General features: G+C 40.5%; 1 protein-coding gene across 1 annotated transcript in view; it reads left to right on the top strand.

Annotated features, from left to right (window-relative positions):
• LOC122800226 (dynein axonemal heavy chain 17-like) overlaps nucleotides 1–25844 on the top strand; it is a 17083451-nt gene that overhangs the window by 9839865 nt on the left and 7217742 nt on the right. Inside the window, exon 42 of the mRNA XM_044069720.1 lies at nucleotides 15868–16005. Coding sequence (XP_043925655.1) covers nucleotides 15868–16005 — 138 coding nt within the window. The remainder of the gene's footprint in view (nucleotides 1–15867; nucleotides 16006–25844) is intronic.

The following is a 25844-nucleotide window of genomic DNA, read 5'->3' on the forward strand; positions in this document are numbered from 1 at the left end:
ATACTTATGCTCTGATTCTTGACATCCAGAAAATTCCATCTGGCTATGATATTTCACTTCATTAAGTACTCTTTTCTACATTCTTTGTGCATTGTAGAAACACTAGTAGGAGACACCAACACGATATATCAGCTTCTCTGTTAAGAAATCCAAACTCGAAACAGCTTACAAATCAAAATGCACTTTAATGGAAAAAGAATAAGCGCTTCAGAGTGCAAGGCTACGCTTCATCAGATAAAATCACAAGAAATATTACAAGCTTAAATAATGTCCATTTTGGCGGGATAGTTAACTAATAAAACAATAAAACAATAATTGAATAATTGCAATGTATTTCAATCTGGATGCCTGCTAACCAACAATGATTGCTAAAACAATCGGCCCCAAGCACTGCAGAAACACCCGCAACAAGAGTATATGGTAAAATGCATATACAAAAGAATATATATACATAGCATCAATATAGAGATCCTATACATGTTACAAGGTTATTTAACATATTCTTCCACTGAGCGTAGACCCCATAATTATGACAAACTAATAGAAGTCATATACTTAAGGCAACAAGCTTCAAATATGGGGAAGGTGGAACCAGCAGAAGGGTATAAAGCTGATATGATGTTCAAGTGCCAAAGAGACGCATCAGGAAGTAAACATAATCAACGCACACATAAAATGTATCACACAGAATGTCCTAATGTTTCAGTTACAATAAAAACTACTAAAAACGCAAACCCTATATAGAGGAAGCCAAACTGGCGACGCTAAATATACAATTCAATATAAATATAAATGCTCTGGCTACCTATGGATCCATTAAAAATAGCAAGCACACTGTAACAAACAAAAAACACTTCCAAAATAGAGCATTATAAATATATAGCTTCATAATAGGCCTTTAATACTCAAAAATAAAGAGTAGCAAACACAAAAATACTATTAAAAAAGTAGAACCGAAACTTTTGTATATGCAACAATGCTACAAGCAATATTCAGATGCATAAAAAACCACAGAGAAACCTGTCTTGTAAACAAATCAAACGTACCTGTTGTCAAATTCTGGGAGACCCAAAGAATGTTACATCCCAACCAAGAACTGAGTGCTGTAAAGGGACAATTGAACAGAGTATACCATCCAACGATAGATAAACCCCAAACAATAGATAAACCCCAAAAGACAACAGAAACGCAGTAGACACCAAACGCAAAGTCGTCAGTAAGCAGACTGCTCGAATGACGTATTGTTGCCTTAGATCACATGATAGCTCTATAAAACAAGAAGATAGACGGAACATACCGTCAAACAACTATACATACTCCTTTAAATCTAACAGTGTAACTGATTGTTACATTAGTCAACATATTACATTGAACAACTTGAGAAAAAGCCCAAGTAGACCAATACATCTACAAGAAAAACACTTAAGACTAAGTACATTGAATAGAAAATCTAATAGATAATAAATTCAACAAACAATATATGTAAAAATATATCTACACTAATAAATGGTGAGTTTCATGTAGTAAACATAAAACGTCACATACATTAAGAACATAGGAATATATAAAACAACTAATGATATATATCTAAATAACCTAAAATTGGGTTGTAATATAGACAATACTGTGTTGTATCGAGTAGATAAAACAAGACTAGGCTGAGGGCAATGACTAGATACATATTCGATAATAAAATGAATAGAACAAAAAATTCAAGGATTAGAAGAGTATATTAAATCTGGCTTAGCTCACAACTACAATAGATATCACTTCCTATCTAACAGTATTGGCTTAATGGAAATAAAGCCATTCAGCCCAGGGGGTATGTGAGCTGCCAACCTTAGAATCCAAACCAGCTCAGCTTTTGCTAAAGCATTATCGTTATCTCCCCCTCTCATATTCATAGGTAATATTTGCAGTACCCTGAAAATAAATGAATGTGTACCATACTCCTTTACATGCCTAGCCAGAGCATTAGTGTCATCTTGCCTACGGATGCTATAAAGGTGATCATACACACGATCCCTCAGCCTCCTCTTGGTCAGGCCCACATAGAATGCAGTGCAAACAGTACACGTAGCCAAATAGACCACGTTTCTAGTGTTACAGTCAGCATATAAATGAGGTTGAAAAGTGCTGTCCATAGTGGGATGTTGAAAAATTTGTGTTCTAGTAATACTAGTGCACCTATTACATTGATGGCACGGATAAGTGCCTTTAGTCACCACTTCCCCAAATATCAATTTGTTAGTAGCTCTAATATTAGTCACATGCTGATCATTACACAACAAGAGCTTGAGGTTATCACTGTTTCTATAGCAGAACCTAGGCCTGACACCTATAATGTCCCTGATTTGTTTATTTATAACAAGGACATTCCAGTTCTTCTTAATTACACTTCTTATCCTTTCAATATCGCTGGTGTATTTAGTAACATAATTTACCATTGAACCATGATGTCTAGGTTCATAAAACTTCTTGTATTTACATCCATCTAGAGCTGCAAGGTCATGTGAACCTATAGGTCCTACTTCACCCAGAACTTCATACCTAATCTTCCTAACCATGGTTAAATCATAGCCCCTTTTCAGAAAAAGATGCTCCATCAAATCTGCCTGTCTCAATAATTCTTGCTCATCGTAACAAAGTCTAAAAATTCTAGTGAACTGACTTCTAACAATACCTTGAAAAGTGTGTCTAGGGTGCATGCTGTCATAAGTTAAAATTGCATTCTTCCATACTGATTTCCTATACAGGGTAGGTGTAATACTCCCTTCATTCGTCAACTTAAGTGTAACATCTAAAAAATGGACTTGTTCAGATGAATGTTCTTTAGTAAACTTAAGGAAATTAGTAGTTGATCCCAAATACTCCAAAAACCTGTCAAAATCCTCGATGGTACCTTCCCATACAATAAGTATGTCATCCACAAACCGTTTATAAAATATAATCGACTTGGATGATGAATGAGGAAATAAAAACAGTTGTTCCCACCAATAGACAACCAGGTTGGCGTAGGTATTAGCACAGGGGGTGCCCATGGCCACCCCCCATGTTTGTAAAAATACCTATCGCCAAACAGGAAGACATTGTTGTTCAATATAATATCTAGTAGTTGACAGACAAGGATAATCCTGTCATTAGAGAAAGTTGTCAATTTATGCAGGAGTTCCCTGACATATTCTATCCCCATGTCATTAGGGATAGAGGTAAACAGTTTCTCAACATCCAAGGTTATGAGAAAATATTGTTTATTCTCAATATCTAGATATAAACCTTTTATATCTTCTAACAGTTGGTATGTGTCCTTTAAAATGGTGGAACAACTGTCAACTACAGGTCGTAAAATACTCTCCAAAAAAGCTGATACTCTGGAGGTTATCCAGCCTTCACCTGACACTATCGGTCGCATAGGTATAGGCCAGACTTGTTTATGGATTTTGGGTAGCCCCTTCAACACAGGTACAACAGGATGAATCCTGGAAAAGTATTCATACAACTCTACACTAATCTGTCGACAAAGTAGAAGGTCATACAGGGTATCATTCACTGTTCGTATAATACTGTGTACATCTCTGCTAGATATATTCTTGTAAGTCAAGTCATCAGATAGCATATTAGTCATACATTTTATATACTCTTCAGTATCTAAAACTACAACCCCCCCCCCCTTATCTGCAGGTTTAACTGTCAGCATATTATTAGACTTCAAGTCAGTCAGTGCTTGATGTTCCTGTTTAGTAAGGTTGTGAAATCTCCCTTTCTTAGAGTGAGTTCGTGAAAAAAGTTCATAATAATCATTCTCACAAAGGTCCAGAAAACATTGCACCATAGGGGGCATCGGTGGAACAAATGTGCTCTTATTCCTGAAGGGTGTAGATAAGTCAGTCACTGTAGTAGACTCATTGTTATTGCAAAAAAATAGTTTGAGGCATAAGCTACGACAAAAGAGCCTAAGGTCAATAAGGGTCTCTACCAAGGTTGATGAAGCCGCTGGAATAAAATTTAGTCCTCTATCAAGAAGACTATGTGTGTATACATCCAAGCAAACACTAGAATGATTAAACACCAAGGAAGTCAATACCTCATTCTTCTGTTCGAAGCATTCCTTTCTTCTGAGGACTTGCGCTTTCTTGGCCCCCTGCTGTTTGAACGCCCCCTTTGATGTTGTGTGTATTTCTTTTGAAAGGGTAAAAAAAAGGGGGGCACTATTTGCAGATGCAGTGCTATTGTTCTTGGGTATAGCTCCAGGATCACGATGCCCAAAAAATGCTTCCTGATTCGGAGGAGGTGTATCAATGAGGGGCAATTCAATAGGATCCAAACTATTAATTCTAACTGACGACACATCAGCCTGATTAGATGGATGAAAATTAGTAGAAGTCTGTATTGAACTGGGTGTCACATTCATAACCTCACTAGTACCAACGTTGGCTGGTTGGTTGCGAGATGGTGCTTGTACCGTTTGTCGGTTAACCTGGGACCTTGGCCATACAAAGACATGGCCATTTTGAAAATCTTGAAAGTCCCTTCTCAGCTTACGTTGCTTAGTTTTTCCAAGTCTATCACTGAACGACTTTACTTGGGAAAAAACAAAACACAGTTTCTCATGACAATAATCAGAATGAAAACTTTCAATAAGCTTCTGATAAAGTGTATCGGTTTTGCTGCGGAGATCTGTCTCCAACGGTGAGAAGTATCTAAGTAGCAATTTCACATAGTCAAAACCTAAGTTAATATTTAGGTCCTGCCATTGTTTGAGTAAAGAAGGATGTGAATCCCCATAGGTAGGCATGCAGAAAACCCGCATGCCTCTGGGGACCACCTTATGAAACAAGCAGGCTTCAAGATGTAATCTCTGCCAACGATACCTATGTAACTGATATAGGTTATCTTCCAATACTTTCAGTTGCTCATGAAATACCCTTAGATCCTCACCAGTTTCTGAAGATTGAGCATAGTTCAGTGCTTCCTTGAAATCCAAAGACAATAAAGGGTTAGGCTCAAGTGCAAACAATCCCGTCCAAAGGCGGGAGGTATCCCTCGACTCTGGAATAGAAGCAGGAGCAAGAGCAGTGGTATCCATCGTGTGCGTAGAGTTGTGGACAAAAAATAAAAAGTGAAAAGCAAAACCAGGACCACAACTCTAGCTGAAGGTGCCTCTCACCAAAACGTAAAAGAAGTACAATGTAGAAACACTAGTAGGAGACACCAACACGATATATCAGCTTCTCTGTTAAGAAATCCAAACTCGAAACAGCTTACAAATCAAAATGCACTTTAATGGAAAAAGAATAAGCGCTTTCGCGTAGTGCAAGGCTACGCTTCATCAGATAAAATCACAAGAAATATTACAAGCTTAAATAATGTCCATTTTGGCGGGATAGTTAACTAATAAAACAATAATTGAATAATTGCAATGTATTTCAATCTGGATGCCTGCTAACCAACAATGATTGCTAAAACAATCGGCCCCAAGCACTGCAGAAACACCCGCAACAAGAGTATATGGTAAAATGCATATACAAAAGAATATATATACATAGCATCAATATAGAGATCCTATACATGTTACAAGGTTATTTAACATATTCTTCCACTGAGCGTAGACCCCATAATTATGACAAACTAATAGAAGTCATATACTTAAGGCAACAAGCTTCAAATATGGGGAAGGTGGAACCAGCAGAAGGGTATAAAGCTGATATGATGTTCAAGTGCCAAAGAGACGCATCAGGAAGTAAACATAATCAACGCACACATAAAATGTATCACACAGAATGTCCTAATGTTTCAGTTACAATAAAAACTACTAAAAACGCAAACCCTATATAGAGGAAGCCAAACTGGCGACGCTAAATATACAATTCAATATAAATATAAATGCTCTGGCTACCTATGGATCCATTAAAAATAGCAAGCACATTGCAACAAACAAAAAATACTTCCAAAATAGAGCATTATAAATATATAGCTTCATAATAGGCCTTTAATACTCAAAAATAAAGAGTAGCAAACACAAAAATACTATTAAAAAAGTAGAACCGAAACTTTTGTATATGCAACAATGCTACAAGCAATATTCAGATGCATAAAAAAACACAGAGAAACCTGTCTTGTAAACAAATCAAACGTACCTGTTGTCAAATTCTGGGAGACCCAAAGAATGTTACATCCCAACCAAGAACTGAGTGCTGTAAAGGGACAATTGAACAGAGTATACCATCCAACGATAGATAAACCCCAAACGATAGATAAACCCCAAAAGACAACAGAAACACAGTAGACACCAAACGCAAAGTCGTCAGTAAGCAGACTGCTTGAATGACGTATTGTTGCCTTAGATCACATGATAGCTCTATAAAACAAGAAGATAGACGGAACATACCATCAAACAACTATACATACTCCTTTAAATCTAACAGTGTAACTGATTGTTACATTAGTCAACATATTACATGGAACAACTTGAGAAAAAGCCCAAGTAGACCAATACATCTACAAGAAAAACACTTAAGACTAAGTACATTGAATAGAAAATCTAATAGATAATAAATTCAACAAACAATATATGTAAAAATATATCTACACTAATAAATGGTGAGTTTCATGTAGTAAACATAAAACGTCACATACATTAAGAATATAGGAATATATAAAACAACTAATGATATATATCTAAATAACCTAAAATTGGGTTGTAATATAGACAATACTGTGTTGTATCGAGTAGATAAAACAAGACTAGGCTGAGGGCAATGACTAGATACATATTCGATAATAAAATGAATAGAACAAAAAATTCAAGGATTAGAAGAGTATATTAAATCTGGCTTAGCTCACAACTACAATAGATATCACTTCCTATCTAACAGTATTGGCTTAATGGAAATAAAGCCATTCAGCCCAGGGGGTATGTGAGCTGCCAACCTTAGAATCCAAACCAGCTCAGCTTTTGCTAAAGCATTATCGTTATCTCCCCCTCTCATATTCATAGGTAATATTTGCAGTACCCTGAAAATAAATGAATGTGTACCATACTCCTTTACATGCCTAGCCAGAGCATTAGTGTCATCTTGCCTACGGATGCTATAAAGGTGATCATACACACGATCCCTCAGCCTCCTCTTGGTCAGGCCCACATAGAATGCAGTGCAAACAGTACACGTAGCCAAATAGACCACGTTTCTAGTGTTACAGTCAGCATATAAAAGAGGTTGAAAAGTGCTGTCCATAGTGGAATGTTGAAAAATTTGTGTTCTAGTAATACTAGTGCACCTATTACATTGATGGCACGGATAAGTGCCTTTAGTCACCACTTCCCCAAATATCAATTTGTTAGTAGCTCTAATATTAGTCACATGCTGATCATTACACAACAAGAGCTTGAGGTTATCACTGTTTCTATAGCAGAACCTAGGCCTGACACCTATAATGTCCCTGATTTGTTTATTTATAACAAGGACATTCCAGTTCTTCTTAATTACACTTCTTATCCTTTCAATATCGCTGGTGTATTTAGTAACATAATTTACCATTGAACCATGATGTCTAGGTTCATAAAACTTCTTGTATTTACATCCATCTAGAGCTGCAAGGTCATGTGAACCTATAGGTCCTACTTCACCCAGAACTTCATACCTAATCTTCCTAACCATGGTTAAATCATAGCCCCTTTTCAGAAAAAAGATGCTCCATCAAATCTGCCTGTCTCAATAATTCTTGCTCATCGTAACAAAGTCTAAAAATTCTAGTGAACTGACTTCTAACAATACCTTGAAAAGTGTGTCTAGGGTGCATGCTGTCATAAGTTAAAATTGCATTCTTCCATACTGATTTCCTATACAGGGTAGGTGTAATACTCCCTTCATTCGTCAACTTAAGTGTAACATCTAAAAAATGGACTTGTTCAGATGAATGTTCTTTAGTAAACTTAAGGAAATTAGTAGTTGATCCCAAATACTCCTAAAACCTGTCAAAATCCTCGATGGTACCTTCCCATACAATAAGTATGTCATCCACAAACCGTTTATAAAACATAATCGACTTGGATGATGAATGAGGAAATAAAAACAGTTGTTCCCACCAATAGACAACCAGGTTGGCGTAGGTATTGGCACAGGGGGTGCCCATGGCCACCCCCCATGTTTGTAAAAAATACCTATCGCCAAACAAGAAGACATTGTTGTTCAATATAATATCTAGTAGTTGACAGACAAGGATAATCCTGTCCTTAGAGAAAGTTGTCAATTTATGCAGGAGTTCCCTGACATATTCTATCCCCATGTCATTAGGGATAGAGGTAAACAGTTTCTCAACATCCAAGGTTATGAGAAAATATTGTTTATTCTCAATATCTAGATATAAACCTTTTATATCTTCTAACAATGGTGGAACAACTGTCAACTACAGGTCGTAAAATACTCTCCAAAAAAGCTGATACTCTGGAGGTTATCCAGCCTTCACCTGACACTATCGGTCGCATAGGTATAGGCCAGACTTGTTTATGGATTTTGGGTAGCCCCTTCAACACAGGTACAACAGGATGAATCCTGGAAAAGTATTCATACAACTCTACACTAATCTGTCGACAAAGTAGAAGGTCATACAGGGTATCATTCACTGTTCGTATAATACTGTGTACATCTCTGCTAGATATATTCTTGTAAGTCAAGTCATCAGATAGCATATTAGTCATACATTTTATATACTCTTCAGTATCTAAAACTACAACCCCCCCCCTTATCTGCAGGTTTAACTGTCAGCATATTATTAGACTTCAAGTCAGTCAGTGCTTGATGTTCCTGTTTAGTAAGGTTGTGAAATCTCCCTTTCTTAGAGTGAGTTCGTGAAAAAAGTTCATAATAATCATTCTCACAAAGGTCCAGAAAACATTGCACCATAGGGGGCATCGGTGGAACAAAGGTGCTCTTATTCCTGAAGGGTGTAGATAAGTCAGTCACTGTAGTAGACTCATTGTTATTGCAAAAAAATAGTTTGAGGCATAAGCTACGACAAAAGAGCCTAAGGTCAATAAGGGTCTCTACCAAGGTTGATGAAGCCGCTGGAATAAAATTTAGTCCTCTATCAAGAAGACTATGTGTGTATACATCCAAGCAAACACTAGAATGATTAAACACCAAGGAAGTCAATACCTCTTTGTGCATTACAGGCTTGTGTGGCCTTTCTTAAGGGAATATTTTGTACCGAGGCCATCTGTAAGATGTCCTTCTATTTCACTGTTGCAGTATTCATTACATTAGAGATCCTCTGCCAACGGCGGCCCAACGTCCTGCCACTATACCAATGCCTTTAGGTTGCTTTAAGGTATGCCGTACATTGCACATATGCTCCTTGCATAGAGTAGAGCATAAAGGTGGCATCTGGACATACCATCTTTTGAACTTCTTTGTTGCCAGCCTGAACGCCATTGCTTGATCATCAGTCTGAATGCCCATTCCGTTGCTAGTTCACCAAGCCATTTCAGATAAGTGCTCTGTTGGGATTCTTTTTTACTTATCCTTTTTATTGTTGCTTTTGGGAATTCCTGTCATTCATGAACGGTAAATGCCAGGGTGGGAGACTGATTCCCCATAAAGACTGCCAAGACACAGTGGATGGTACTTCCTGCTCTAAGGACAGACATCAGTGAAGAAGGCCAAGAAACCTAGGCCAGAATCTTTTGCTGTTCAGCCTTCACTGGACGTCTCTCCTGAGGTGAGTGAATGCTTAGAGGTTTGCCCTGCTTTGTCACTGGATTCTTCTGCTGTGACCGGGTTGGAGGCTGGTGAGGATCCAACTTTAAGCACGTCTGAGGAGGTTTTATAGACTTCTGTTTCAGATGCTCAGATGGAACCATGGCTGATTGTTTCTGAGGGGCCTAGGGGTGTTCCTCAGATATTAGTCAGTGAAAAAGCTTCTACTATCATCACTGAATGCTGCTCTGGGTCAGAGCCTTCCAAATTTTATAAGGTAGATGTCCCATTGAAGAAAATGCAAAAGACTAAACATATTTCTCCTCCATCTAAGGATCCAGAGTGAATGGCAGGCCTTCACACAGGGTTTGTTTAGTCTTTTGATGGCATTGAAACCTCCTCATGGAGTTTCTTTTCCAGCCCCACCTTCATCCTGTACTCCCCTAAAAAGACCCAGGGAACAGGATTCCTCTGCGGACAAGCTGGATTTGGATGAGGAATCCCTTGCCTATGCTTCACAGATTCCTTCTCCTTTGGACTGTGGGTCAGAGGAAGAAAAAACATACCAGTTTGATAAGAGATTTATTTTGGGGACACAATCTCCAGGATGATGGAGTTCTTTAAATGAGATTGTGCTCAGGTCTCTGAGTGCATAAAAGATACTATGAGTTGCTGCAGATGGACTCTCCTAAACTTTCTTCTGTTTCTGCTGTTTTGGCTGTCTTGTTGGATGCATTTTCCAATGCTTCTAAGGCTCCAGACTCTTAGCCCCCTGCTCCCAATTAACCTGATAGGTTCTGTAAGGTGCCTGAGGACTGTACATTTTTGTACAAGTGTCCTGCTGCTGACTCCTCACTGGTGTCTGTAGCCTCTGACAAGCCCTTTCAATTGCTTCCTTCTCCCAATTTACTACCCTCTGAAAAAGATGGCAGGACCATGGAAAGGCTGGGCAAGAAGGTTTACACCTCTGCTACCTTGGCTTTTAGGGCTGTTAATTAGCAGACCTATATGTCCAGGTACTTGTTGGCTCTCCTATCCCAGGCTTGTCAGGTTATTTCTGATATTCCAGACTCTGAAGGTAAAACTTCTGCTCTTTCCCTATTAGGGACTTCCTCCCAGGTGGCTCATCATTCCATCAACTGTAGTTATGATGCAGCAGATGATTCCTCTAGGGCTGCTACTTTTGGGTCAGTGATGAGGAGGTATTCTTGGCTCCAGCTTCAGCCTTTGCCTGATGATATTAAGGCTGAGTTGATGGATGTCCCTCTTGATAACAAACACTTGTTTAGTGAAGCTGCTGCTGATATGTTCAGGTCCCTTCAGAATATGGGCAAGGCTTTACAGGAACTTAAACATGTGTTTGATTCTCCTGTGCCTAAATTTCAGAGATATTACCCCAAGCAGCCAGCTTTTGTTTGCAGGCAATCTTGCCCTCCTCCTAAGGGCAAAAAGGGTGGCAGGGGGCTCCTTCTGCTAAGGCTACTCAGACTTCAATGTCTCAGAAGTCTCCTTTTCTAGGTAAACCAGGTGCTGTATGACTATCCTTTTCTTCCCAGCCACTTTCCTCTTCCTCTGCACCTCTCTCTTTTCCTGCTTGGCTACAGGTTACTTAGGATTCTTGGGTCCTGTCCATTATTCGCCAGGGTTATTTCATGGTGTGGAAAACCATTCCCCCTTTATGGGTATTCCTCAGCCAAGTCAGGAACAACTCTCCATTTTTCCAGAGGTGTTTTGGTACCTTTTGACTCAGGGTACTATTCAAAAAATGTATGTGTCCCAAAGTGGGAGGGGGTTTTACTCCAGAATGTTGATAATACCCAGAAAAGAGGGTACTTGGAGACCAGTTCTAGACCTCTCTCATCTAAACACTTTTCTGAGTGTGCCCTCATTCCAAACGTTGTTCTTCAGGCTTTGTTCCCTCTTTTGCTTCCTCAGGCTTATATAGTGTTTCTGGATCTCAAGGATGCTTATCTCCATATTCTGATCCATCCCCTTTCCAAGAAATGTTTGTTTCTCTGTTGCGTCCTAGCATTTTCAGTTCTTTGCTTTTCCCTTTAGTCTTTCTACTGCCGTAAGGGTATTCACCGAATACCTTGCCCCTGTGATTGCTTTTTTGCAGGATTCAGGGGATCCACGTATTTCCTTACTTGGACAACCTCCACTTTCAGGCATCCTCTCCAGAGATCCTATTGCAAAATCTTCATTTTGCCATTTCCCTTCTACAAAGCCTTGGGTTCACAGTAAACTTCAAAAGATATTTTCTGACTTCTTCTCAGGACTATATTTTTCTGGGGTGTAGGATTCAGATGATGCCTATGCTGGCATTACTGCCTCCTTCCAAAGCCATGACACTCATTTTCTTCTTTCAAACTCTTCTTCCTCTGGCCTGTATTACAGCCAGGGAGTTTCTGAGAACTCTGGGATTCATGGCATCTACCATCCATGTGCTCCCTATGGCCAAACTCCACATGATAAAGCTTCAGTCATTTTTGAAGTCATTTTGGCTTTAACATGCACATCCCCTATCATTTCTAGTTCCTCTTCTACCTTGTCTCAAGAAGGAGCTTCACTGTTGGATCCAGCAGTTGTCTCTAAATACAAGACTCACTTTTCATCCCTCTACTCCCTCTCAAGAGCTGTTCACAGACGCTTCAGATGTGGGTTGGGGAGCAGCTTTTGGTTCCCTAAAAGTGCAGGGGGTGTGGTTGCCTCTTCAACAGAAAGAGCAAATCAGTGTTAAAGAGATGACATCTGTACTGCTGGTGCATCGGGCTTTTCATCCTCTCTACTCCCAAGAATCTCTTAAGGTATTTTACAGACAATACCACAGCGATGTGGTATGTAAACAAACAGAGGTGGGGGGGGGGGGGGGCAAGATTAAGTGACTCAGGCAGTTTACATTCCTTCAGGTCAAAACATTGTGGAAAACAATCTGAGCAGCTCCTTAACTCAATCCTACAAATGGATGGTTCACAGGGATGTGTTTCTGAACATTCTACAGCAGTGGTGCCACTCCTCAAATAGATCTATTTGCCTCCCCTCTGAACAGACAACTTCCTCTATTTTGTGGCTTTTTCTTGGAAGGGGGTATTTCTTTAGCTTTCCCTCCCCTTCCCCTCATTACAAAAATCCTGTTCAAAATTCAACAGGATACTCCCAAAACTTGTTGGTGACTCACTGACTCTCTTTTGGCCAGGACAGCATTAGTTCTCTCTTCTTCTGTATTTAGCCAAGGGCAATCATCACAAGTTACCTCACAGGGTGGACCTACTCACACAAGACAAGGGATCTGTCATCCGTCCCCACCTGCCCACTCTTTAATTGACACTGTGGGTGATAAGATTTTGATTCTACATAGACACCTTTTTTTCTGAGGACATGCTAGGGTCCTACAGGAGGCCAGGAAACCCAGTACTAAGAAATCATATTTATCTAAGTGTAAGAAGTTTTCTGTTTGGTATCTTTCTTGAAACCTGGATCTACTTTACATGGATACTCCTTTGGTTCTCTGTTATCTGTGTGAATTGCTTAATGCTGGGTTGACTTATTCTTCTGCTAAGGCCCATTTATCAGATATCTCTGCTTGTCTGCCTTTATCTTCTCTTTTTGCTTCTAGATTTGAGGCTAAACAATTCCTAAAAGGCATCCTTCATATCAGGCCTCCTAGGAGTAGGAACCCTGTTCCTGCTCCCTGGGATCTTAATTTTGTTTTGGAAAATTTGACTCGGGCTCCTTTTGAGCCTGCAGCTTTAACTTCCTTGCAATATTGCTCTTGAAAGACTTTTCTTTTGTTAGACCTTATTTCTGCCAGATGAATATCTGAGCATCAAGCCCTTATGGCTTGCCTTCCTTTTTTGGTGTTTCATAAGGACAGGGTGCTCTTATGTACTAATCCTTCTTTTATGCTCAAGGTGGTGAATGAGTTGTCCCTTAATCAGACTATTCATTTGCCCACTTTTTACATCTCCATAATCTGCCAGTGAGAAGGTGCTGCACACGTTGAATGTGCATAGACAACTCATATTTTATTTGGATAAGACTAAGACTATTAAGAAATCTGATCAGCTCTTTGTTTCCTTTTATTCCAGATCCTTGGGAGTAGCTGTATCCAAGCAAAATATTTCTTCTTGGATCTCAAAAGCTGTTTCTTTCTGTTATTCCTTTCATGGTAAGGCCCTTCCTTATTTTTTAAGCCTCATTCTACTAGGGCTGTGGCTTCTTCTGGTGCTTTTCTCAGGGGTTTGGATACTAACTCTATTCTTGAGGCAGCTATCTGGACTCCTGTGCATACATTTACCAGGCATTACAAGTTTGATGGAATCTCCAGAGCTAGAGCTGGTTTTGCTAGGGCCATCATCCATCATGACTTCCTAGAGGGCTCTGCTAGTCCTTCCTCCTTATAAGTTTCTTCCTGAGCTTTGGCCCTCTCCCTAATGTAATGAATACTGCAACAGTGAAATGGAAGGACATAGTGCAGCTCTGTAAAATCTTACCATAACGGTAGATGTCCTTATCTTCACTGTTACAGTGTTCACTCCTTCCCTCCACCCCTGGTCCATTTATCTTCTGAATGTACTGATTACTTTTTCTTTTCCGTGGAGTGGCGTTCCTACTGAGGCTGTCACTTCTGAGGATGGTAGGTCCAGACATCACCTTTATGCCCTATGCTACACAAAGAGCATACATGTGATGTATGGCATACCTTAAAGCAACCTAAAGGCTTTAGTATACTGGCCAAATGTCAAGCTGCCCTTGACAGGGGATCCCTAATGTAATAAATACTGCAACAGTGAAAAGAAGGACATCTACCGTTATGGTAAGATTTTATACAACTGTACTTTATTCAGTAACTCTTTGGGACTTAAGTCCTTGAGGAGTTAACTGTGGCTCCCTTTGAGCCTGCTTTTTCTGTAGACTTGCCTGTCTATGAAAACACTTTTCTTTGCGGCAGATATATCCACTATGAAGTCTTCTGACCTAGTTGTATCTCTCAAATTTCTGTTTTTGGTATTTCAGAAATATAGGGCTTCTTTTTGTCCTAACCCTTCCTTTATGTTTAAGGTGACCACTGAGTCAGACCTTAACAAGTATACTTATCTCTCAGCCTTTACCCTTCAGTACTGTATCCAGAAAAAATACTTTCTTCATTGGAGAGATGCACCTCCAGTTGAGATTTTGTATGGCACAGACTTGGTCTGTACATAAGGATGCCTTGTTTTTTGTTTCAGTTCCAAATAAGAATTTGGATCAGAAAGTTTAAACAGTAACACTAGCCAGATGGAATTCTGACTGTAGTAAATTATGTTATGCAAACCCAACTAGCCTCTTCCATATGTTCCTAAGGCTCACTGGCTGTTTTTGGTAGCATTTCTACAACAATGCATCTCTTGACTATATCAATGCAGCAGCTATCTGGTCTTCTCTCAAAACTTGCACAAAGATCTATAGGTTGAGGTGATAGCCAGGTCCTTTGGAGCTACCATTGTAAGCGGTGTCATATTAAAAGGCAAACTACAAAGGAGGACTAAATTGGGACTCTGTCCTGCTGTCAGTGAGGAAGGACCTCTTCTTACTAGGTATGCAAATTATGTACTCACTGTAATGCTAGGTCTTGAAGAACATGTCCATTATCTGTGACATTCCCATCCACCGTCACCCTCCTTGACAAAGAAGGCTTTGCATACCTTTTTATTTACTCTTGTGCTTCATGCAGTTACCTCACACCTGGAAAGGGTAGGAACCATGGTGCAAGATGAGATACGTTAGAGGGTTAGCAGTGTGGGAAGTTTTATCTGCCAAGTGACCATCTTTTCTGCTGGCCTTAGTCATGCTGTCATGAAGGAAAGAGCTGTTCTTCACAATCTTTTATTGTGGTAAGTACGTGACTTTTCTTATCCTTTGGAATAAACTAATTTATTCTTATATTTGTCATCTTCTTTTTGTAATTAAAAATCATGGCAAAGAAATAATGTTATTTACACACCTAGCAGTAAGGTTTCAGACTGAAACTACAGATATTATTTTTAAAAAAGTGCCAGTCCAGAACTTTTAGATAATAGCTTAGAAAGACTAATTATAATTATTATATAATAACTGGAATAAACTGCTGTTGATGTGCTGAGGTTGCAAGGTCTAATTCCAGGTTCTTACAACTTTATTTCTTATTGTATAGGTTGTAAAACAGTCTGTGCTGGAGCTTAAATTACAACCAGAAGATAATTTTGTTCTAAAGGTCGTTCAGCTTGAAGAGCTGCTTCAAGTGAGACACTCTGTATTTGTAATTGGAAATGCAGGCACAGGCAAATCTCAGGTATGACTTTCCACTGAAAGAAGGATCCATTTGTGAAACAGTGCTAGGATTTTGCCATTGAAAAACACATTCTACCTGGAGAAATGAGCCCTTGAAGCAACTTAAAACTCAGATTTAATTATAGGTATTTTCTTGATTCCTCACCTTATTCTTTTGTTATCTACCACATGGAGGGCAAGTGACATTTTATTTTGTTACAGAATTTTTTTTAGTTCGCATAGACACCTTCTTTCCTTGGACCACCTCAATGACTTCAGGTGTCATAGACCTAGTTGTCCATTACACCATTGATGTCCTTCTGTATCACTGTTACAGTATTCTTTACAATAGGAATCTCTCACCTAGGACAGTCTGACGCTTGGCCAGTATTCCAAAGTGTTTGATCTTGCATGCACTGTACGTTACACACATGCTCCCTGTGTAGGATGTAGACCATAAATTTAATGTACGGATGCAGTCACCCAGAACTTCTTTCCTGCCAGTCTGAATGCCATTATCTCTCGTCGGTCTGAACACCTTGCTACTGTGCTGAATACCTAGCTGTCAGATAAGTGCCCCACTGGGGTTGTTTTTTTCTTCTCTTTGGTCTTGTATTTCATTTTGCTTACCTAGAGTTCATGTCATCCAAGAAGGGAAAATGTCAGTGTGGGAGGCAGATTCCCCATAGAGATTGTCACAAGCAGTGTCTCTTTTGTTTGGGTGATTCCCACGACCAGACTTTTTGTAGTATCTGTAAGGCATTTACGCCTAAGACATTCAGAAGCCATTTGTCGTGAAAATCAATGGTTTAAACAGTTAGCCCATGGTAGCATGGTGGAATCCATTAACCTTGAGATACTCCCACTAGGTAAGAAGAAGGCCAAGACGTTTTGGGTAGACATCCCTCTAGAGGCAGGTAGTAGTTCTGTAGGCCTTTTGACATCTATATCAGATTCCCCTGCCATGACCGCATCAGAGGTCAGCATGGATACATCTTTTCGCACATACTGTGCTAAGGATGTTGAGGGGGACTACTGCTAATTATCTCAGAGGGTCCTAGAAGGATTCTACAGGTATTTGTTAGGGAGGAGATTCCGAGTACTCTTATCTTATTGAATCTCACCAAGGGTCGAAACTTCTGGTATTTGTTAGGGCTGACATTCCTTCCAAGAAAACCCAAAAGACAAAGCATGTTTTAGTCCATCCTAAGGATCCTCAAAGAGAGTGGCAAGAGTTTACTCAGGGCTTGTTTTCTGCCTTGATGGCCTTGAAGCATCCTCAAGGGTTTTCGGTGTCTGCTTCTCCTTGGAACTTAACTCCTTCTAAGTGGCCTAGGGAACCAGGTTCCTCAGATGAGGATTCAGAGTCTGATGAGGAGTCCTTTTCTGTTCTTCAAAATGCTTTCACATTTGGCTTATGGTTCTGATGAAGAGGAGTCTGTTGGCCCTGATTCTCCTTTTGAGGAATTGTCCTCTGGGGACACAATTGCTAGGATGATGGAATACTTTAAGTGGGGTTCTTCTCAAGTGTCGTATATCCCGAAGATATGTTATGAGTTGATTCAGGTGCATATTCCCAAACCCTCTGTGGTTCTTCCTTTGTTGCAGCCTTGTTAGACCCTTTCATTGCTGCTTTCAAGTCTTCTGATTCTCACCCTCCTGCTCCTAAAAAATCTAATATTTTCTATAAGGTCCCTGAGGATTGCCAGTTTTTATGTAAGTGTCCTTCTACTGATACTAGTGTCAGTCTAACAAACCTTCCAAACTCTTGCCTTCTTCCAAGCTTCTGCCTTCTGATAAAGATAGTAGGGCAATGGAAAGGAATGGTACGAAGGTTTACACTGCTTGTACTCTGGCTTTTAGGGCTACTAATTACCATATCCACATGACCAGATATACTGTCGTCTTGACTGCTCAGGTCTTTCAGGTTATTTCTGACCTTCCTGATTCCCCGGAGATTCTAGGGACCCTGGTGAACCAATGAACCATTCTGACTGATATCCCTTCCGAAGTGGGAAAGAGGTTTTATTCCATGATATTCGTGGTTCCTCAAATGGAGGGCACTTGGAGACCTATTCGGGATCTCTCCCTGCTCAACACCATTCTCAAGGTTCCCCCTTTTTGGTAGCTTATTCTTCAAACCATGTATCTGATGTTGTCAATTTTCATTCATCCTCAACATATGGGATTTGGATCCAACTCAGCCATTACTACAGCTCATGGAAGCCTACATAATCTCAAGCTGTTCCCTGCCCACAATGCTGTGTCCCCTCTCACCTCAGATCTTATTTGCCACTTTCGCAAACAGATGTGGTTGCTGATAGCTCTCGAACATTATTTGGGTGATAAGTAATTTTTTTAAATTATACTTTTTTTCTCTGTGTTATTTCTACTCCTTAGTGTAAACTCTCCTGTTATTCTTCTGCAACCATTTTTGGGTCTTCTTAGTTGCCATTATTGGCATTTTTCCTTACTCTTTCTTCTTCTAATTAGATGTTCTCCCTGTGACCTTTTTGGTCTTCTTAATTACCATAGTCGGTATTTTTTTCCTCCTGTTTCTTCTCCTTTAAAAAAAAAAAAAAAAAAAATATATATATATATATATATATATATATATATATATATATATATATATATATATATATATATATATATATAAATAAGTCCAACCAATACAGCACGGAATACGACAGGAGTGTGCTGTAGAAGATCCAAATTATTAAACCGCCAACAAACAGCACAATAAACACGGCCAGGATCAATCGACAAATCCAATGCACTGTTCAAATGCCAAATATACTGATTCCTAGTTACGTACTTTCAAAATATGCTGTACTTACTAACGTTTCTATTGTGCTTTCACTTGTTGCAAAGTAAGTTCAAATTACAAGCAGCTACATAACTCTTAGTATGTACGCTCAAACTGCAAACAGCTGACAATAAGCGATGAACAGCAAAGGCGTACTATTACACCTTTAACCTTCTAGAGCACAGCTTAGTAGATCCGTAACTCCATATCGCTCAGGCATGCCATACGCAATGTATTTTCTATTGAAGCATATACTCGAGCCAAGTACTAAATAGTCCATATATTTATTAAAATGACAATAAAAACAATAAAAAGGAATATATATATATATATATATATATATATATATATATATATATATATATATATATATATATATGTATATATATATATATATATATATATATATATATATATATATATATATATATATATATATATATATATATATATATATATATATATATATATATATATATGGGTTGCCGTTAGAGCATCAAACGTGCAAAACATTGACACGCGGAAACCCGAGACTATAACATCAACACGTCACTTCCCTGACAACGCAATTCGCCAACATTTAAATCTTCGATAATTCAAACAGACTTTGGCCTGCTGAGAAGCAGGAACTGTTGTGAAGCAAACCACAGAAGGAGAACAGTCAACTTTGAACTTGTTGCAGGGACAATGTGCAATGAGGAGATAGCCGGACCAGGGACTATCAGTGAAATATATACAGGCTTAGTGTCTCAGAAGGGGAAGCAAATGCTACAACTAGAAGGATACCTTTACTACCTGGAACGTAGCAGAAATGACAGACGTTACTGGTGCTGCAAGGAGAAATTCACTGCATGCTGTAAGGGTAGAGCTGTGACTAAAACTGTAAGTAGTGGAGACGAATTGCTGAAGTCCACAGCACATCAGCATAGTGGTGACCCTAGTGAGGTAGAACATTATAGGGTGTGTGGCGAGGTAAAGGTTAGGGCGCAGTACAGTAGAGATATGCCCTGTGTTGTTGTTGAAGATAGTTTGGCTTCCACATCATTGGATGTGGTGCATAACATCCCACATAGGAAAGCTCTATTGCAACTGAGTGCTAGGGTACGACGCAAGCACCATCTAACGGCTGGTAGCCATGAGTTAACCTTAATGAACATTGATGTAAGTAATTACAATCTGAAAGACGGCACCTCCATTTATAAACGCATCGCTGATAGTAGTGGTGCAACAGTCGTGTATGCATTCACTACCCTGAACAATCTGTATGATTTGAGCAAAGCTTCGATATGGATGATGGATGGGCCATTTTTCCATAGAGGTCTTACATGCAGACAACTATACAGCATTCACGGCTTGTTGAAGTTAGGGTCATACAGTAAAGTCATCCTGTTATTCTATACTCTCATGAGTACAAAGTCCCAAAAATGCTACAACTATTTATGGAATGCTTTATTTACCTTAATGTCTGAGAATGGCTTTGTTAGATCAGTGCGATACATTTTGTGTGACTTTGAAATAGCCGCTCTAAAAAAGTGTACTGTTAAATTTTGATGATGTACAGTCCAAAGGCTGCTTATTTGACTTTGGACAGAATGTATGGCGCAAGAGACAACACGTGGGGCTAAGTGCTTTGTACAATAGTAATATGCAATTCCAACTGTACTGGTGGCATTAGCTTTCCTTCCTGAAGATAAAGTATTGGAGACCTTTAGTGTGCTAAAAGATAGATTGCCAGATGAAGGGTGTGACTTGGTGACGTATTTCTCTGAATACTGCATTTATGTCAGGCTACGGAAGTTCAGCACGCGTACCTCTGGTACTATGAGATTTCCACCTTTGTTCCCTATCAAATTCTGGAATGTGTCAGAACTTAACAATCTCTTCTTGCCACGTACCCAGAATTCGGTAGAAGCCTGGCACAGGAGGCTTGGATGCCTGGTGGGTCCTAGGGTCACTGATCTGGATGTGATTATGCATGCACTCTGTAGGGAACAGGATCGCATCAATGAATTGCGGGTTCATGTGGTTAGCGGAATACCTCCATCTCCGAAGTAGGGAACAGGATCGCATCAATGAATTGCGGGTTCATGTGGTTAGCGGAATACCTCCATCTCCGAAGAAATGGAGGTTAATTGAGAGACATAACCAGTTTCAACTGATCTTACATAATTGGGAGGTGTACACCCCATTGGAATTTGTAACGAGTATAGCACGTCTTTTGAAGATGTAAGCATGCAGTACTTCCTGATGTACCTGTGATGTCTTGCATATTGACAAAGTTTGTTGCATCAGTATTTATATATTATTCATCCAAGCACTTCCTTGTGTAACTTGTCACAGCTTTGAAATGTCGTCCATTGGGTTCTGATTACTAGATTACTTTACATGTGTGGTAGAGATTACTTGTGTATATGTGTTGGTGTTTTCGGAGTTGTTGTTTTGGGTGTCGGATATTTGGATGTCGATGTTATGAGTTGTCGGGGAAGTGATGTGTCGATGTTATAGTCTCGGGTTTCCGCGTGTCGATGTTTTGCATGCTCAATGTTCTAACAATAACCCATACATATATGTTTACTGTAACTTACCCGAACTGCAGGAAGTTGAACATCCAATGTGCGAAATCATGATTTCCAAAGGGTAGGAAATCAAACCAAAAGCGGTCAACCGACGTTAGTCAAGTTGCATGGTGCACTTGACCTTTTCACAAGCAATGTGCCGAGACTGTAGAGGGAGGTCGCGCTTCAGTGAGGAACAGGAAAATAGCCCATTTCTTCACTGTAGTGCGATCTCGGAGTTGGTATATTTAATGTGCAGGGGGTGTGGGGGGAGCAGCCACCCATCAAAATAGTAGAGGTGAGCTAATTGCTGTGGCTGGAAGAGGGGAATGTCGTAAATATTGAATGCAATTAATCGTGCAAACCATTTCTGACATTTTGCTCTTTCATGCTTTTCAAAAATAACATTATTTTTTGGCCATAACATTAATTGACCTAACAATAATCAAATAATCAACCTTTCAATAGTAAACATATATATATATATATATATATATATATATATATATATATATATATATATATATATATATATATATACACACACACACACACACAAACATATTTTACTGGAACTATTTGTATCCCTTTGTTTTCTGTTTGCTGCGTGTGCGCGTTTTGTGTGTGTGTGTGTGCGCGTGTGTGTGTGCATGCGAGTGTGTGTGTGTCTGGGTGTGTGAGTTGTATTCTATGTATGGAATATCTTCTGTGTCCTGGACATGTCTGAAAAAGGATTCAAAAAGTGCAGGCAATTTGGACACAAAATGCCTTTTTCAGATGAGCATTCTTTGTGTGTTTACTGCCTGGGGCCGGATCACCTCAACCAACAATGTGACATCTGTGAGGCCTTTAATCCTTGGGCCCACACAGAGCAAAAGAATAAGCTGATCTTGAAAGGGCTGTTACCGTCATCTTTTTCATAGGCAGCCACTGGAGCTAAACCTTTTTCCTCTAAGCACAGAGACAATTCCAAATGGTTCGCTGAAGCTCCTCCTCGTAGGAGCTGGAAAAGAAGGTGCCGAGGTCAGATCTGACATCTTTAATGGCATTCAAGCCATCGGATCCAAGAAATGTTGTGTCACTAAACCCAAACAGTAAGATGGCTTTGGATGCTAAGACCTTGGATCCAAAGCCCCTTCCTCAGACTGCTAACTTGCAGTCCATAGACCAAGTTCTGTCTATGGTGCCCTCTCCCTTTCCAGTGAGGTATTCTAAGCCTCTGTCGGTTGTGCCCTCTTGCTCTACTAGGAGTCTTACCAAGGCAGATGAGGCTAGGATGGTGAGGGAACTAGTCACAGAGCAACTTCAGAAGGGTGCCCTTCTGGTTCCAACCCCATCAAATGAGGGACTCCCTCCAGCATCTACTCATCCTCTGACTCAACCTGAGGTTTCAGAGTTTTTGGATCTGATATCCCTGGGCTCATCTGTGTCAGATCTGAGAAGACTGGTATCTTCGGATCCAACAGCGACTCTAAGCTCATCTGCTCTGATGTGTTTGTCTCTAGATGGCTCTTGGAGCCGAATCTTTCACATTGGATCGTGGGGGGGGGGGGGGGGATTAAATTGACTCCAAGATTTTTGGAGCTTTCTCTTCTTTTCAGAGCTTTGGGGCTTGATAACTCAGTTCCAGCTTCCTCCTCGGGCGGACAACCTGTGGGGAAGGGGGAGACAATGAACCAGGGACTTACGCTCTCTGCTGTGTTGGTCTCCTCCTCCTCGGGGAGGTCAGCTTTTGAGGTGGTGAAGAGGGTCTTCTCTCTGTCCACAGATCAGATGGGTTCACCCCTGACCACCCAACTGACCTTGTCACATGATCCTTACCATTCTTTGCCTAGGGGACAGCCAGCCCACAGCTTCCAGTCTACCCAATCTGGGATCCCTAGCTCTTCCGATACTTTCCAGACCACCCCACTAAGGAAGTCCCTAGGAAGAGACAGTGTATGAGGAAACACCTGGACTCACCAGAAGAGTCCCTTAGCACTGATACTGACTTGGATGAAGGAGAAACATCTCCCAAATCACCATCCAAAGATGTCTCCTTTGCAGACATCCTTGAGCTCCTGAGACAAAAGGGTGGTTGGTCTAGCTGCAACCCATCTCCTGAGGAGTTGCTATACCTGGAAGTTTTCAGGACTAGCCTGTCTACCTCCTGAGTAGCCCTGCCTCCCAATGAATTGGTGGATTTAATTTATCGGAAGGCATGCAAAGAACCTCACTTGACTGAACCCATTCCCAACAGACCAGATAAAATTATGATACCTCCAGTAGAAAGGCAGTATTGGAGTAAGGGCATACTGGTTGATGCCATGGTTGTGGTGGTGGCCACTAAAAAGGAACTCGCTGAAGAGAGTCATAGGTTCATAGGTGTGTACTAGGCTAATGGCCCTGGAGCCTTTACAAGCCTAGCTCATAGAAATGCCCTGGCATCATGCTGTCCAACATTATGATCCCTGAGGTGAACTTTCTATTTCCCATCCACTCATCAAGATTTCTCTTGAAGAGGGCCAGTGAGGTGCTCTGATTGACATGTATGGAAGGTCTGTTCCAGAGCGTGGGCAGTCTCCATTTATCCCCCTAAGAGAGAGTCTAGGGCCATGGACAGACTGGGGAAGCAGGTATACACTTCAGCAATATTTGCCATACATTCATTGAATTATCTATCCCACTTCAGAAGACTGCAAAGGGACTTGCTTAAGGAACTTTCCAGCTCATTGGCAAGGATCACTACTGAGGAGGCCCAGAGTCCTGTGCCCCCTCAGTTGACTACCATAAAACTGGTTGTGAACTTGTCCATGAGGCTTATTGCCAACACAATTTAAAGTGCCACACAGGCAGCGGGTTCAGGCTTATCAGTGAGGAGATAAGTCTGGATGCGCCTGTGTGACTTCAGCCTTTTAAGTCTTCCTTCGTCAATGCTCCGTTTGATGGATCTTTGCTTTTCGGACCTACTGTAAAGGAAACACTCTCCAGGTGTGAAAAAGATGGGAAAACATTGTTTGCCATTGTATTGACCCCCCCAAGAAATCTTTTCTAGGGATCATTGGGGGGGGCACAAGATGTAGTTCAAAAAAAATCTCAAGGTCCTTTCCCCTACAAATGTCGAACTGGTTCTCCCAGAAGTAGAGGGGGAAATGGTAACAGCAGAAGATGGCCTCTTAAGAGAGGATGCCCACAGAATACAGGGTCCAGAGATACTTTCTTTGATAGGACATTTCAGTGCTCCTGAAAGGAGGCCCAATTGCCTTCCTCTGGAGGCAGTCGGGGGTCATTTTTTCCCCTGCACCAAACAGCTTGGCTAAGTATAACAAACAATGTTTGGGTGCAAAGAATTATTACTAGAGGTTATACCATACCCTTTTTCATTCCACCCGCATCAATAATAAATCTCCCCAATGTTCCACCCAATCACAGGGAGCCAGCAACTCAGCATATACAACAGTTGCTCACAAAAACAGTCATCCAAGAGGTCCCACTAGACCAGATAGGATCTAGAACTTACTCAAGGTTCTTTTTGCTTCAAAAAAGATAGGGGACTGGAGTCCAATTTTGAATCTCAGTGTGTTAAACAAGTTGGTCATGCACACCAAGTTCCTGATGGCTATGGAACAGTCCATTCTATCCTTTTTAGGGAAGGAAGACTGGATGTGCTTGATAGACCTCCATGATGCATACTACCAAATAAAGATGAGCAGATGCTCCAGGAAGTACTTATGCTTCTGAGTAGGAGCCAGTCACTACCAGTTCAGAGCACTGCCCTTTGGCCTCACCACAGCCCCCAAAGTGCTTACCAAATGCATGGCAGTGGTAGCAGCCCATCTAAGGCTGCGGGAAGTCTGGGTGTTGCCATATTTGGATGACTGTCTCACCCCCCCCCCCCAGCCAGGCATCAGTTGGTACAAGTGAGAGACCAAGTACTAAAAACTTGCTTAACTCTAGGGATCACAGCAAATCACGACAAATCACACTTGCAACCCATTCAGAAACTGGAATTCATAGGCACAGTCTTCAACACTCAATCCATGCTTGCGTCCATCCCATTACTATGAGTACAGAACATCAGAAGCCAAGTCAGGAGAATCATTTCCTGTATGAAAATATTGGACAGAAAAGTCCTACAGGCTCTAGGCTATATGGCAAGGTATCACATGAGAGTGTTACAATGGATGCTACAAACCCAGTGGTCCTTTTTCACTCACCCTATGTCTACAAAGATAAGAGTGACTCAGATATGCAAAAATTACCTCTCATGGTGTATACTGTCATGTCAGCCCCAACAAGGTCACCCATTTATATCTCCTCAGCCCAAGGCCATAGTGACCACAGACGCTTCTCAGATTAGGTGGGGGGGGGGGCATCTGGAGAAGGTAGTCCAAGGCACTTGATCCCCTGTAGAGGCCAACCTGCATATCAGTGTTCTGGAGATGAGAGAGGTTCTTTTGGTATTGCAAGCATTTCAAGATTCTCTCCCTCTTTAATTTAATCATACCATACACCAAT

The sequence above is a fragment of the Protopterus annectens genome, chromosome 4.part0 (genome assembly GCF_019279795.1).
Source record: "Protopterus annectens isolate FY-2018-M chromosome 4.part0, PAN1.0, whole genome shotgun sequence".
In the NCBI taxonomy this organism is placed as follows: Eukaryota; Metazoa; Chordata; order Ceratodontiformes; family Protopteridae; genus Protopterus; species Protopterus annectens.